At 37.3% G+C, this 14,567-nt stretch overlaps 2 protein-coding genes across 8 annotated transcripts in view; one reads left to right on the forward strand and one right to left on the reverse strand.

Annotated features, from left to right (window-relative positions):
- Nucleotides 1-368: 368 nt before the first annotated feature.
- Nucleotides 369-5,246, reverse strand: YAE1 (YAE1 maturation factor of ABCE1). Its single transcript, XM_025164139.2, has 4 exons — nt 5,022-5,246; nt 4,724-4,928; nt 4,094-4,215; nt 369-3,702 (listed from the first exon to the last, which is right to left on the reverse strand). The coding sequence occupies exons 2-4, from the start codon at nt 4,838-4,840 to the stop codon at nt 3,306-3,308; spliced, it is 636 nt and encodes a 211-aa protein (XP_025019907.1). The 5' UTR covers nt 4,841-4,928; nt 5,022-5,246; the 3' UTR covers nt 369-3,305.
- A 61-nt stretch (nt 5,247-5,307) lies between these two features.
- Nucleotides 5,308-14,567, forward strand: part of LOC103050544 (ras-related protein Ral-A-like) — a 32,218-nt gene continuing 22,958 nt past the window's right edge. Inside the window, exons 1-3 of one of the 7 annotated variants that reach the window (XM_015887405.3) lie at nt 5,326-5,439; nt 10,932-11,006; nt 12,091-12,180. The gene's annotated coding sequence lies outside the window, so the exon portion shown is untranslated. Of the gene's footprint in view, nt 5,440-10,451; nt 10,573-10,931; nt 11,007-12,090; nt 12,181-14,567 lie in introns of all 7 variants that reach the window. The other 6 variants (XM_015887406.3, XM_025164140.2, XM_015887407.3 and 3 more) reach the window with 6 other exon arrangements.

A 14,567-nucleotide genomic window follows, 5' to 3' on the forward strand; every position in this document is an offset into this window, starting at 1 on the left:
GGACAGCATCTGATTTTAAAAATTAGTTGTATTTCAACTTCAGGCTGACATAACAAGGAGCAGCGAGCAGAGGGAACAGGGGAGAAGGGCAGGGGGCAGTCTTGAGATCAGTACTTTTTGTTTCTGATCAGTTAAACAAAGGTCTTTTTTTTTTTTTTGAGTCAGAATCCTTTTGAGGTTAATGCAGATGGAACTTATTAACTGACATCAATGGAACCAAAATCCCAAAAGTGCAAACTCTTTTCTCACTGTGACTCCCTCAAATTGTAACCTCTTCATTGGAAATTGGGTTACTAAATTAGGAACACCTAGCCAGTTTCTTGAGCAACTTATAAAAACTATTCTGTGGTGCTGCCATAACAGGTTATGTGATTTTTGAAATATGCCTACTAGGCAAAAAAATGCCAACTTTGAAAAATATTATTCTGGAATAAACAATCCACAAAGATATGGGTAACCTCTTACAATTCTTCTCTTTCCTTATGTTTCTCGATAGAAAAAAGATGTAGGAACTACCAAGCAGAATGAAAGAATCATATTGGGATAGGACTTTAATCATTCAGGCCAATCTTCGCTAGAAAATGTAAAATGTTACAGGAATCACAATTTTGCTTTCATCTACCAGAGAATCTTGAGGATTTCTTGAACATTGTAAACATATGCAGGCACTTTGAATATCAGTTTAGTTTATTTGAAATTGGTAGTAAATGCTGGAAATCGTAAGAACATTTTATTAGTGAATTATAAATTATTCAGAATTTTACTTCTAGTCTCTGCCTCTACAGATGCATGTCTGTCCCAGTTCTCATGAGATCAATTTTCAGGAAAATAGCAAAACAAAAAGCTAATGGAGCAATGGAGAATATAGAATCTTTGAAGAACAATGAAGACATACAAGCTGAGGACAGCCTACAGCATTAGGATTGGCTTTATAAAATGTTGGAATTTTATTAGAAGTCTTTTGAGTAATGCAGAACAATCTTTCATTTGCTTGTAAACATTATTAGACAAAAAGGTAAAATAACCTGTAGCTGATCTTAAAATGTAAATCTTAAAAGAAATTACACATATATAGAGTAATGTAATGGGATGCAGATCTCAGTGAAGTGAGATAGCTGACAATTAGATACTGCTTCTGCAAAATATACCATGGATTTCTCGTAACAATGAAAATAATTTGTCCCTTTTTGCATGGATATATAGACTGTATTCATTAATCCTTTAATCCTATGCTGTGATAATCAGTTTTTCTAGCCATATACTGGTCAAGGTAATGGTCTATTTTTATTATTTTTCTATGAATTTTGTTGCTTTTTTATGCTTGGAGAAACTTGGCCATTTTTATTGGAGCAATAGACTAAAAAGTTAGCATTTATTTGTTTTTTAAATTAGTGGCTTTCCAAAATCTTGCTTAGCTCCTGAAAGGATACGACTTGAACTCTGAGCTATAACATGGGTATCTTGGCAACAGCTTCTCTTTACAAATCAGTACTCTTGAAAGTGACCTATAGGTTAAGTATTCAGAGTAAAACAGAAGTAAATTAGACAAAGGAGAGTTTCAAGAAAAAAGGAAAAAGAAAATTTAATTACTGTATCTATGAATCATAAGGCCTTATATATAGATATGAAGCCTTTCAACCATGATATTTTGCGTTTGTGGTATAAACGCATAGTTACCTTATATTATCTCTGTTGTTTTAAACTTGGTTTTCTTTTACTATGTTTTCATTCTGTTTTTAACTGCTAGCTGCTCAGAGTCATGTATATGAGATGGGTGGCCATATATATTTATTAAACAAATAAATAAAGCAAGCATGACAGGTTTAAACCACAACCATTTATTTCCTACCGTGGATCCGAGTATATAGTCTACACTACTGTTTCAAGAACTGTACAGGCAGCTTAGTATGCATGTAATAGCAAATGCTGTATATTCACATGTTCATACAGCATTATAAAAATTGCTTAAACTTGTTTTTGTAAAATTTAAGTAGAAACTGTAACCTAGGGAATCTCTAGTTAAAATGCTTCAGGTACATCTGAAGATCTTCTGAATGAGTCTGATTTGCACTTCAGGAAAACAGAGTTCTATAAAAGACAATCTATGCCAGGAGCCTTTAGAGAAACATTAGTAGCACGTGCACGATAAAATAACACAATAGTGTATATGCACAATAAAATGAACATTTCATGAGAAAGGATGACAGAAGTCTAGCTTAGCAACCACAGTACTTTCATGTTCCTTTTTGATCATGACTCTGCACTAATTGCGTCAAGTTCCATTTTTTCAAATGGAATTAAGGACCAGAAAAGATTAAGTATTACATGTTTTTTATATTCAGCTTGCCAATTTAATAAAACAAATAGAATCAGTTGGACAGAAATAGAACAGAAACATCAATATTTTTTAAGAACATGGTTTTAAAATTTCATGACTCAAAAGGATATTGAAGTCTTCAATATATTTTAAAATTGAATTATGATTGCCATTTGCATGGTTTGCAACTGGCCTGTGACAAGCAGAGTTAATAGAGAAGGCAGAAATAAAATCATAAGTCGTGGTCATGTGATGTTTCACTTAGCGACCAAAGGATAAGTAAAATTGTAAGTCTGTCATGGTCATGTGATTTTCTGCTTAGCAACCATGGTGCTTAGCAATGGAATTGCCAGTCCCAATTGTGGCTGCTAAGGACTACCTGTAGATTTTTCTATCAGCAGTGCAGTATTTTTATAAAGTCATACAACATATTACTTTTCTGTGAAAAAAAATGGGGGTAGAGGTGAGAAAGTGAAATTTCCATAAAGTTGAAGCAATATTAAATATGTCACTAACACCTATGCTGAATAGGTGCTAATCCTAACAAAGTTGTTTGCATGCTTGTTTAAAAAACTATTTAGGTTTAACAGTATGATAAAATGGAACACACTTTTCTAGATACTGAAGAAATGGGAGGGATATTCAAAAAAACATTCTAAGAATGAACATGCAGAATTCACAAAATATAATTCAGTTTCCCTGGACACCCTTCAGATTAACTTTCAATGTTACACACTTGTTCTCATCAGTTAGTATCTACTCTATTTGAGGTATGTATTGCGCACAGATTTTTAATATGAGGTCAGTAACAATGTTAAAATGTATCTTATTTTCAGTTTGACTGATACACTTGCAGTGATAATTCAATCATCCTTAAAGGATGCATAGAAGGTATGTACTCTGCCAACTACATATAGAAAAACATTTTATTCTTGGAAGAAAAGGGCATTACAAATAAATTTAAAGTAACACATTTATTTTTCAAGAACTATGTATGTTCAAGTATGTCTGGAGACAAACCAAGTTGTTCCATCATACTGGCAGTTCTTTCTTTTAACCGAGAAAGGGTTGCCCTTTCAGAAGCTTTGTGACCTTCTGTCCTTCCACAGCATTCACCTTGAAATGAATCTGTTCCATTATCTCTGCAACAGTTTGTACTAAATTCAGCACAGGTTCCATTATGTTGTTCAACAGGGATGCATTCATGAGCAAGATCCATGTCATTAAGAGTATCTAGCAAGTCTCCAACATGGGGTTGTGGGTTTACACAATTTAAATTCTTAAGCACGTATTCTTCATATTTCCTTAATTGATTCAACAGATCAGTCATCTCACTCAGCATTGCAGGGCTGTGTTTATTTTGATGACACCAAGACAGAAGAGCACTACAATGTGGATATTTGAAACAACAAAACAAAATGTTCACTTTTAAAATGCTAAAATAGAGTGTGGATCAAGAAATCACCATTGTATCAATAAACATTTCAGAATGGAATCTGCTTTCTAGAAAATGAGTGAGAGAGTCAGGCTATCCTTTGAACAAAAGCCCTAGTACCCCCTGTGGTAAAGAAACCCTTAGCGTCACCTAGTGGTTCCAATTTACTACATTTTCCGCCTCCCACCCTGCAAACTACAGAGGCGTGTCTTAGACTGACCTTGCCAAAGATTGGTTCCAAGTTATTCAGGCCATGAAAAGATGATAGTTGTTCATTTAATAAAACTCACTGTGAATCAGATTGCTCTATCTGGGGGCTTATCTTTATTTTTACAACATACCTTATGGTTCCTTTGAGCTGGCCATACTCAAACATCACCTTTACTGCTTCTTTATAACCCTGATTGAAGCCTTGTTGAAGTGTCAGCACTTTTCCAGCTTCAATGCCTTCCCTGTAGCCCTCCTTTAGGCAAAAGAAATAAAGTACAATTTATTAGTGTTTGCATTATTTAAATACAGCACCAACTAAAATAAACAAGTAAAACAGCTAAACAAAAATGTATACTTCCAAATGATTATAAAAAAAGGAGAGAGAGCAAATGAATCTTAACTTCAGAGCCTGATTCACAGCACTTTATTTTAAAGAAGGCTCAACCATGTGGTAATGGCTCTATAACTATTCTTGTTGATTACAAGATCAGTTTTATTCTATAAGGGCATTACCAACATGGACACAGAATACATCTCCAAAGTTCAATTCTACCAAGGTAAGGTAAATCCTAGCCACCAAGCAGCTAATTTTTTAAGAAGAACCCCTCTAAAGAGAGAACGAAGGCTTGCAGGTCAGGACTCTCCTGATTCCTACCAGGAATTACCACCAGCATTCTATTTGCATCCAAGTTAATATCAGAACGGTAGAGAAGAGGCAATCACATCAACCAATATTAAAGAGGCACCCTGCCTACAATTACCTTGACTCGTTTCTCCATTGCACTCTTCCATTCTTTCTGGGCTATGTCCATTTCATCTGCATTTTCATCAAATACATCTTCATTGCACTGGCTGACTGCAGACTGTAACCATGACATTTTCTTTGTGCTGCTGACACAAAAGAGGCTAGGGATCAAAGCAGCTGAAATCTAGCATGGTAGGAACGCCGAGCGAACGGACTAAACCCTGCAGGGAAGCAAGAATGATTTGAGAGGCACTGAAAACATTAAGCGCTGCCGACGTTAGGTCGAATCAGAAAGAAAACAGTATTAAACTGACTTCTGGCAACTAGCGAAAGAGGAAGGCAAAGCAATAAATCGGGGTTGGGTCTGTTCTGCGAAGAAAAAAAAGGACGAGCTTCTCCCTAATGAGATAACGTATTTTTCCGTCCTTCCCTTCAACCGCGGACAGGACCGAGGCAAATCCGTCACCTCCCTTAAACACTCGCTCTCTTTGAGAAGACAGGGAAACAGTCCCAACAACAATCAGAAGGTCCTATTGTTTCCGGGGTCGCAGAGGAAGTAGAGAAATGCGACAAAGCGACTTCCGGGGCAGAAATGGAGTGTGCGAGTTGCGCCTGCGCATTGATAAAGAAATGTGATGCCGAAGGGTTTGCAGATGGGAGCGGAAGAAGACAAAAGGTTCCTCTCCTTCCCGAAATAGCTTGTAGGTAAACCTTTGAGGTTGTCAGTGTCAGGTTAGTAAATGTTCAGCTGTTGAATGTTCATAGCGCCAAAAGAGAAGGTCGGAGTTACCATCAGTGTGTGATAACAAAATGTAAGGGCTCCGTGGGATCGAGTTCGATTCCCGCTGATTATGAGCATGTCCATGTACCTTTCTGGGAAAGTAGAGAAGTCCTGTGATATGTGCCTTCTTCCAGGATTTCAGCAGTTAAAGTTGACAGTAGTTACTTTCCGACTTTCGTTAGCTTTTTTGCGATTAGCCAGGTGTTGGCACCCTTAAGAGATTAAATTTTAAAGTTAGGAATGAAAAAGGTCAGGAACTTTCAGCCCAACCATAGGCATGTTCAGTAAATCATCGTTAAATTTAATGAACTTTGTAAGTATCCATAAAAAGCAACCCTTTAATAAAAAATATAGGACTGAGCTAGAATTCCACCAGCAGGATTAGAGTTCTTGCTTTCCAGCTAGTCCATGAACTTCACCGATAGGCACAGATCAGAGGACTTTAGAGATCAAAAAGCCATCAATCTGAAGAAGTAGTTACTAAGGGGTTTATATGCTTTGATCTAAATTATTATTTTCTAAAACTCTGGTTTGCTGGCTAGAACACAATGGACATGTTCATTCCAAAATGGCATCTCTAGTTAAAACTCTAATTTTCAGATAATAAATGGGAAGTATCCTTTGCCCAAGATCCAGCAAGTTATGGCTATATAATGTTGACAAGACTAAGATTTTCTTACTGGTTTCTTGAATATACCATAATTGGCTGGATTCAAATGTTACACTAAGCCATAGATCAGATTTTACAATCCACTGTGATTAGGTTCACACATGGTGCTAAACCAAAGCCACCTGCATCACATTATGACTTAATATAATGTAAGAACTCATAATGGGATTATTTCTTATACAGGATTTGAATCCATTAAAGAAGAATTTAGTACTTAAATTAGAATCAAATCACATTATTTTAAAAAAATTATATGCTTGAATATTACTGGCTATAATACAGTTCTGTGAAAAAGTACTCATCCCCTTTTAGATTTTCTGAACATTTTCATATCTTTGCCACTGAATATTATCAGTTTTATGGAGGTCCTAATGATATATAATGAAAGGCTGAATGACCACGTAACACCAAAAGTCCGTGGTAGTTTACTTAGATGATTGGCAACTGCATGTTGGATGACCTTGTTAATGAATTTTTTTTTAGCCGCACTCAATCGTGACTGATTCTGCAGTGACTCTCTGGACGAGTCCCTGCAGTTTTCATGGCAAGGTGTTTAGGAAGTAGTTTGCCATTGCCTCCTTCCTAGAGCAGAGCCCAGCTGGTGGGCGCAGGAAGGCGGGGTTTCTGTTGCTTCACGTCTTTTTCGGATGTACACGACTTCCACGTTACCGGCAACTGGTCCCGTCTCCCGTGCAAGGCGCCGCCAGCATTTTTCCTCCCACCGGGGTGAGAGTACCCATTTATCTGCTCGCAGATGCTTTCGAGCTGCTGGGTTGGCCTTAGAAGCTAGGGATGAGACAGGAGCTCACTCTGCTGCATGGAGCTGGGTTCAAACCACTGAAGTGTCGACCATTTCTGGCTGGCAACTTCCAGCGTCATTAAGCTGCTGCGGCACCACATCCCCCTGTTAATGAAATACCAAGAGGTTATTGTTTCCTAGGAATAAGTTAAAGCATCTGTATTGGTACTGATTTTTCTGTGACAATTACTTCATTTTAATTATTTATCTTTAAAAAATCTGCTGAGGTATACAAAGGGCAGAAAACAGCAATCAACCGCTAAAATGCCTGTTGCTTTTATAGCTTTATCTGTCAATTAAGTCATAGAGCCTAATCCTCTACATATCTATGCAAAAGGTACGGTATACTGGGTATGTCCATGTAACAGATTATTTAAAGATCTAATACATCATTCAACCAAGCCTTAGGACAAAATGTTATCAAGGTGGAGCACTTAATTACACTTTGCGTTCAAGGTTAGTCATAGAGTAATTTACCTGAATCACGTTTTCCAATTTCTGAACCTGGAAGACAGGGTTTCTTTGAAAATAACCCTCTTTTCTGGCATTCAGGAAAGAGATGGGAGATTAAAACATCTGCAGAATGGTGCTACTTGAGATGCACCACCCTTTTCTAACTTTTTCTTTCAAAACTCATCTGTAGTGGCTCTGAGTTATTTTTCCCTTGTTTTTTTTTTTTTAAAGAAAATGGTTGCAAAGGTGGCTGGAATAACAGTGAAGATAGCTGCTTCTGTGGCAGAAAGATTTGCTTTCAGTTTCTTTGATTGCCCTACAGCAGATTACTGGATAAATCACTTGTATATGAATAACATGAGACTAAGCTAACCACGTCATGAAAATATGCCCACTGTAATTAGGAGGGCATATATCCAAGAAACTCTTACTGTTCTGATATGATATATTTTCAATCTGGGCTCTTCCTGTACACTTGCTAGGATCAGCTTCAAGGGATTGGAGCTTTTTTCACTTCTCTTGGCATCCCTTCCAGCCTCATCAGATGATTTCCAGGGATAGGGTAACAAGAGAGGTGGAAAGGCTACTTTTAAACATGGGTTTTAAACATGTATTTAGTTTAAGAAGAAGATAAATAACAGCTGATAGAATGGGGGTGAGTGGGTACCATGGTGAAATGGAAAAGATCCTGCTTCACCACAGGTTCCCCCCCCCCCATGTCAGTTCTTTTTTGGCTATTTTTAAGCACAGGTTTAGTGCACTTTCATACAAGCTGTATTTTTTGAAACTATTTCAGAATAATTCCAAAAACAACTCCCCCTAGCAGATCCAGGGGACTGAAGATTTCAAGTGGAATAGAGCTCCCACAGTGCACTAAGCAACTGTATTCTCCTCCCACCATCAAATATCTTTAGAGACTTTCTTAAACATAGGAAGAATGTCAGATAGGTGTTTAGAAGTATCCCCTCTCCCCCTATCAACCCCCTCACCAAAAAACAAAAAACTGGCAGGCGTTGGGGGGACATGAGCTGAAGTGGGATTTTCTGTGTTAGTCTCTGTAAGCACCTGTTTGAGTTGGCTGACAGGGACTGAGCAGCCTCTACAACCCCATGATTCATCTGTAGGATGGATGGAGCTTCCCTGGTAAAGAAGGAGAGGAGAACTTCCCTTCCATTACCAAAAAAAACCCCAACCATCCCATGGATCAGTTGTTTAGTACCAGGTTTTCACATGTGGCTAAACTCATGAGATCTAGCCATGGATCAAAACCCATCTCAGCCCCAGATCAAGTTAGTGAGACCAACTGGTATATGTTTTTCCCCCCTTTGATGGGTAATGCTTGAACCAGGGAAACCCACAAATTGCTTTCCTTAACCTAATTAAATCTGTGGGGCCAACAACAGTTGCCAACCTTATCACCAAGGCAGAACAGGGTTCAAAGCCAGGGCAGATCAACTTCTGGTGATGAAAGAACTGCAGGAATGTTTATCTAGCTTTTATCTTAAAAGCTTACTCCCATATGAATCAGTCATGCAAGGGTTAGTAATTGTGGTGATGATGATGATGACAACTTCATTCCGATGCTTGCAGGGGTCATGATGCCAACCCCTGCTATATGGAAGTTGTATAGAGGCTCTGCTTTGAAGGCCTTCAGGACTTCCTGAAATTAGGACCTGACAGCATAGCCTGCCCAGCTAAGCTTCTCCTCTACCATTTCTTCTGACTTCTTTTCCCCAACCTGACTATTTTTCCTTTGGTCATTTGTAAAGTGCAATAAAAGGAAATTTTACTCTTTCTGACTTCAGCCACTGTGTCCAAACTCAGGACATTTTCATCCAGACAGTTTCTAAAGCAAGAGCTATAGAGAAAAGCTACAGCTGGGGTGGCAAATCAATTTCATTTCACTGATTATGGTAAATAATTTTATTTTACAGGGGGTGGGAGAGAGAAATTCAATTTATTATAAGTGGAAGAATTAACTTTTAAAATAAGAAATGATTCATTCATTTTAACTATGGAGAAGTTAATTGGGGTGGGAACCAGTTTATTCTTATTCAAGTATCTTTTATTTAACTCAAACTCATTTCCCTTTATCACGTCCAAAAAATAATTGTGGAAAATCTGGAGCTGAGGAGTGTCATCCCCAACATCTGCAGACTCAGCATATTTTTTGAGTTATATTTTCACAATCTAGCACCATCTGCATATAATCACATAAATGCCACCATTATATACTTCTGTTGTGTGGCATGCGTACATAAGTTGCAGCATTTTTGTGATATTCTGTCCTTTGCTTCCCTACTTTCTCATCCATAGATACTCAGGGTACAAACTGAAAGCTTCCCCAATTTCTCAAGTGTTACAATTAAATGTATTACATATTAATATGTATACTGATATAGCAATATTAACATATTGGATCCTATAAAAAATCTGTGTCATTGCTAAGAGGTGACACCCACTTGACGGCATGTAATCAACATATTAGAAGCATAGGTTTCAGAAGGAAGGGCTGATGTTATATCTGACCCTGGCCCCCGTATCACCTGAGGAAGTGTTATAACTGTGGTATAACTTCTTTTTGGAACTTCCCCGAGGAAGCTAAATGTGCTTCAAATCCTGTGCTGCAGCAGAGAAACGGGCAGTTAATTGACCAAGCTGAATTTGTATTCTGCAGCTGCCTCGTGGAATTAATTTGTCAGTATGGGATGCTCTGAAGCAACACCATTCTTCCAAATAATAGTTGCCAGATGAAAACAGTCTATCCATGTATTCTTGCATTGGTCAAAGCCTATGCTGAATATTGTGTTCAGTGCCAAGCATCTTTTTTCTTCCATTTCGAATCACAGTATTTAAAATCTGAAGCTTCCCAAGGCCACATTTCCTTAGAAAATGTTCTCCTTCGCATAAAGTATAACATTTATCCAGTGAGCTGTAATTCCACCTCAGCATTCTGTTCGTGTACATGAAAGACGAATGGAAAAAAATGATCTGTTCAGGAACTGTTTGCATTTATTCCCTGTTTCCTCTTTTTGTTGTAGATAGTGGCAATCTAAACACACACTTGTGCTAAAAGGAAGTGAATAAATTAGACATATGCTTTCTGTGGCTACAGTACACAGGAAAACAAAGCACTGGGAGATGAAAATAGATGGAACAAAGGTAATGGAAATTTTGGTAGTCTTCCTCTGACATTGGAGGAAGACCTCTGATCTCAAATTAGGAAATGTGATGTCTGATTCCCTTTCCCTGATGCCCTTGAAAAGCCCCATTTCCTGACAATCATACTTTCAGAAAGCCTAAAAACAAGTGTGGAAGGGGGCAGTTTGTAAAGTCATGCTAATTTGAAATTATGAGAACTGTAGCTAAACATATCCAGAAAGCACCATGGTGTGACTTGCCATGCCTACTTTCATACTAAGAGTAGTAGAGACTATAAAAAAATGAAAGAAAACCCATGGAAATAATTATTAATAGTTCCCACATGGACATTCCTTTTGATCCTGACTCTGTTATCCCAGCTTTCTATTTGCTGGGACACTTTGCAAAGCAATTCAGAAGGCAGTCTGGATTGAAGATTCTGGAAGTTACATGAGGTAAGAATTGCGTACATGATTCTTAGTTTTCCATGTTCTCTACTTTTCTCTACTTTCTATGAAAAAAAATTCCACTATTCTGTGAATGCATCTTCCAGAATTTAATTGCAATGAATGATCTCGGGTGCTAGAGAGGAAGATATTAGAGTTGACATTAGCCAAGAGACTGAGAAGCAACAGAGGAAGAAAACTTGCTATCCACTTTTATAAAGTTATATATCTCTATTGTTTCTTTTTTATTTACTTCAGAGTGCTCAACTATGGTTTATTTAATCCTTGGTTTGTTGAAAAGCCACAATGGCCTGATTCACAAACAAAACCAGGCCATAATGATACAAAGTGTTCTTGCTGACTACACAATTCATACTAAGCCATAATCAGACAAACAGCATTAGGGCTTAGTGTGAATTGTGAAGTCAGAAAGAACAGTTTGTATCAGTATAGCTCAGTTTATTTTGTGAATGCATGAATTGGTAATTTTTTTTTAATAGAGTGATTTGCTCTAGCCCTAAGATTATTTTGGCTTCCTTTTCCTACACCTTTTCCAAATTTATAATACCCTTTTCTGAGATGGAGCTGTGCACAGATTCTAGACTGTACATAGGATTCGAAGTGTGGCACATCACAGATTTGTATAAGGACTTTTATTTTGCAATTATATATTATTTTTATTTATTACTACCATTTATGTGTTACCTACTGAAATGACTTTCAGTCCTCTTTCTAATGATCAAGAGTGTTTTTTTTCATTGCAGCAGCATACTAAGTAAACTTTTTTCACTAAGTTATCAGTGACTTCTCTCATAACTTTTCCCTACTATTTAGTTATGTGATGTAATTAAACTGCTATAAAATGGCCAGTTTAATGCACTCCTCCCTGAGTTTTACAGAAAACTGGCGTTCATTTGTTTGCACACATTTCTTCATTCATTATAGAACAAAATCTGTATGAACAAAAGAAGGTGGAGACTGAGCAAAGTCCAAAACCAAATAAAGCACACTGCAGTTGGCAGGACACATCTGTTAGGAAGCATTTGTGGTATTGCCTGTTGCCTTTAATCCATCCGTCTTGATCTCACCATAGTGGGTCTGGTGCTAGAGAGAAGCGGACCGAGGCTGTGTGAGTGCCATCTTCTTTCTCCCATTGTGAGTGGGCCTCACCCATCCCCAGCAGGTGAGTGTTCCCTTCCCTCCAATCTTGCTCCAGTGAGTTTGGAGCTGGTTCGGTATGACCTGTGAGACAAGAGGCTTGCCAGCCAGAGTATCTGAGGGGGATATGTGGGGAATAAGGTCACCTGTAAGATGTGTCTTGCTCCTGAGAAGGCCAAAGAAGGCCTTCCAACTTTCCAACTCTTTCCCTTTCTTTGTTCTCTTGTCCTTGCTCTTTCTTTTCTGAATAGGCTGCTCTGGTACTCCTTCTTCTTGTGTCCGGAATGTGATGGCGGGGGGATGGACTACACATCACATCCAGGAGTAGCACTATCCAGTGATTCTGGTGTACTGACCTCTAGAGTGTTCTGTTTTTCTGAGAAAAAGTCTTACCTAGATAATTTGTGAGAAAAATTCCTATTGTTTCAGTTGTTATTTGTAGTATGGCTAAACCCAGCGGGTACTCTATTTTCACAGTAATTGGTTGTTAGAGGATATTAGCAATACCTTATGATGACCTCCTCTACAAATATATGTTCTGTGGTCATGGTACAGCAAGAGTGCAGGATGCACACCACTAGTTGTCTAAATCATTGAGATAGTCTAATTTTCCTCTATAACTATACAGTCACGTTTTTATAGAAATGATTATAGACTAAGCTGAGAAAGTTGCTGTTGTCATTTGAAGGTAATCATGGTCCTATTAACAAAACTGGGTTCATGAATCTTATTTCTGCAGTGCCTACCCATCTTTTTTATATGGACACTGGGGTATTGAAGCAGAGTCATGCTGTGAAATTGATATTTGAATGAATTTAATATAGCTGGGAGGAAATTTTAAATCTGGTTTAAAATAAAATATAATGATTTTTTGAGTAAGATTTAATTGTGTTTATAGCCTCAAACATATTTTCTGTCACAAAATTATCTCTGCAACAAAAGCATTTTGGTATTAAGAAAAAATAATATTTTTATGGGATTGTTATTTTATATAACTGTAACTAATTGGGTGTAGTTTTTAGTCCTTTGCCAGAAGTGGTGTTAAAATGAAAATTAATCAGAATATATGATTTTTACATTCTTCTGCTGTGATACTAAATATTCAGTCATATTTTTGAGAAGCATGATTTCTCATAAACCATTTGCAGTTTATTAACTTGCAGTAATCCTTGAAATGGATTGTTTCCAGGCTTAAAAATACTATTAAAAACTGTCATAGTTTTTTAATTGCCAGCAAAAACATAAGGAAGTTCTCCCAGTTTTTAACCACTTTTGTATTCTATACTTGGATTTCTAATTATGGTATTCATGTGAAGATCAAGAAATACAGTAATACTCTGTTTGAATATGCATAATTCAAAATTATTTTGACCAAATTGAAGGTTTTTTTCTGTTTCAGAATCTTAAACAGATTGTTACTTGTAGAATATGATTTTAATTAACATTTGTCAGGTTTCCTTAAGCAGCAGTAATATTTTCCATATTGTGAAAACATATTCTGAAATGGCAATGCAAGAAAACAAGATAAAAATCTGTAGACCCAGTAGCTATTTACCCTGTATCTGTATCTCTGTCTATCAGTGTATCTGTAACTGTAGATCTGGATATATTGGTATACGGTGTAATAAATGCATACTGTAAAACAGGGATAGGTTATATCCATGTGGCCTTAGCTCAAAGCATCTCCCAAAATTTAGTAATAAAACTGCCAGTCATGGGCAGCATTTTCTAGAAAGAGTAATCTGAATGAAATAGATCTCTCCACAGCCATTTAAAAATTACTTGCTTTGAAATGCCTTTAAAATGTGATAGAGGCAAGCAACCTGATACTCATCAGGTGTTGTGGATTTGAACCCTCACTAAACCCTGCCAGCATGACTGGTGATCCAGAATTATGGGAGTTGCAATCCAAAACAGCAGGATGCCTCGTTGTTCACACTTGGATATGAGCTTTGAAGGTCATAATGAGCATACCTGGTATATCATGTTCATATCTTCTAGTTTAATAATAGGCAGTTCAGAACACAGGTCAGTTTGGAGCTGTGTGATATGAGGAGGTCAGATTCTAATACTAAACTAATGCTTCCTGTTTTAATAGTTGTGATCAGACCACTAAGATGTTTGAAGTGCTCAAGTGAGAGGAGAGCAGGAATGGAAGAGAATGTATCCATATTCTTAAACGACTGTGTATGAAAAGATTATTTCTAGAGCACTGTTTGCTTCATTACTAATGCAGTGTGGTGGCATTTGCTGTTTTAGTGTTCTGCTTAGAGAGATTTCTCTTGCCACCATCAGTCTAGTCAGTGATAACTTATTCTTTTTCTGTCATTGCTCATACTTTTGGATAGTGCTGTGTGAAGTTTAGGGACTGAATTCAAGAAGTTTCTGATTGAAAGATCACTGTTCCAAGTA

This window comes from Python bivittatus, unplaced genomic scaffold (assembly GCF_059951505.1).
Source record: "Python bivittatus isolate LINGU-HERP-01145 unplaced genomic scaffold, Pbiv_v1 ctg000610_np1212, whole genome shotgun sequence".
Taxonomy (NCBI): domain Eukaryota; kingdom Metazoa; phylum Chordata; class Lepidosauria; order Squamata; family Pythonidae; genus Python; species Python bivittatus.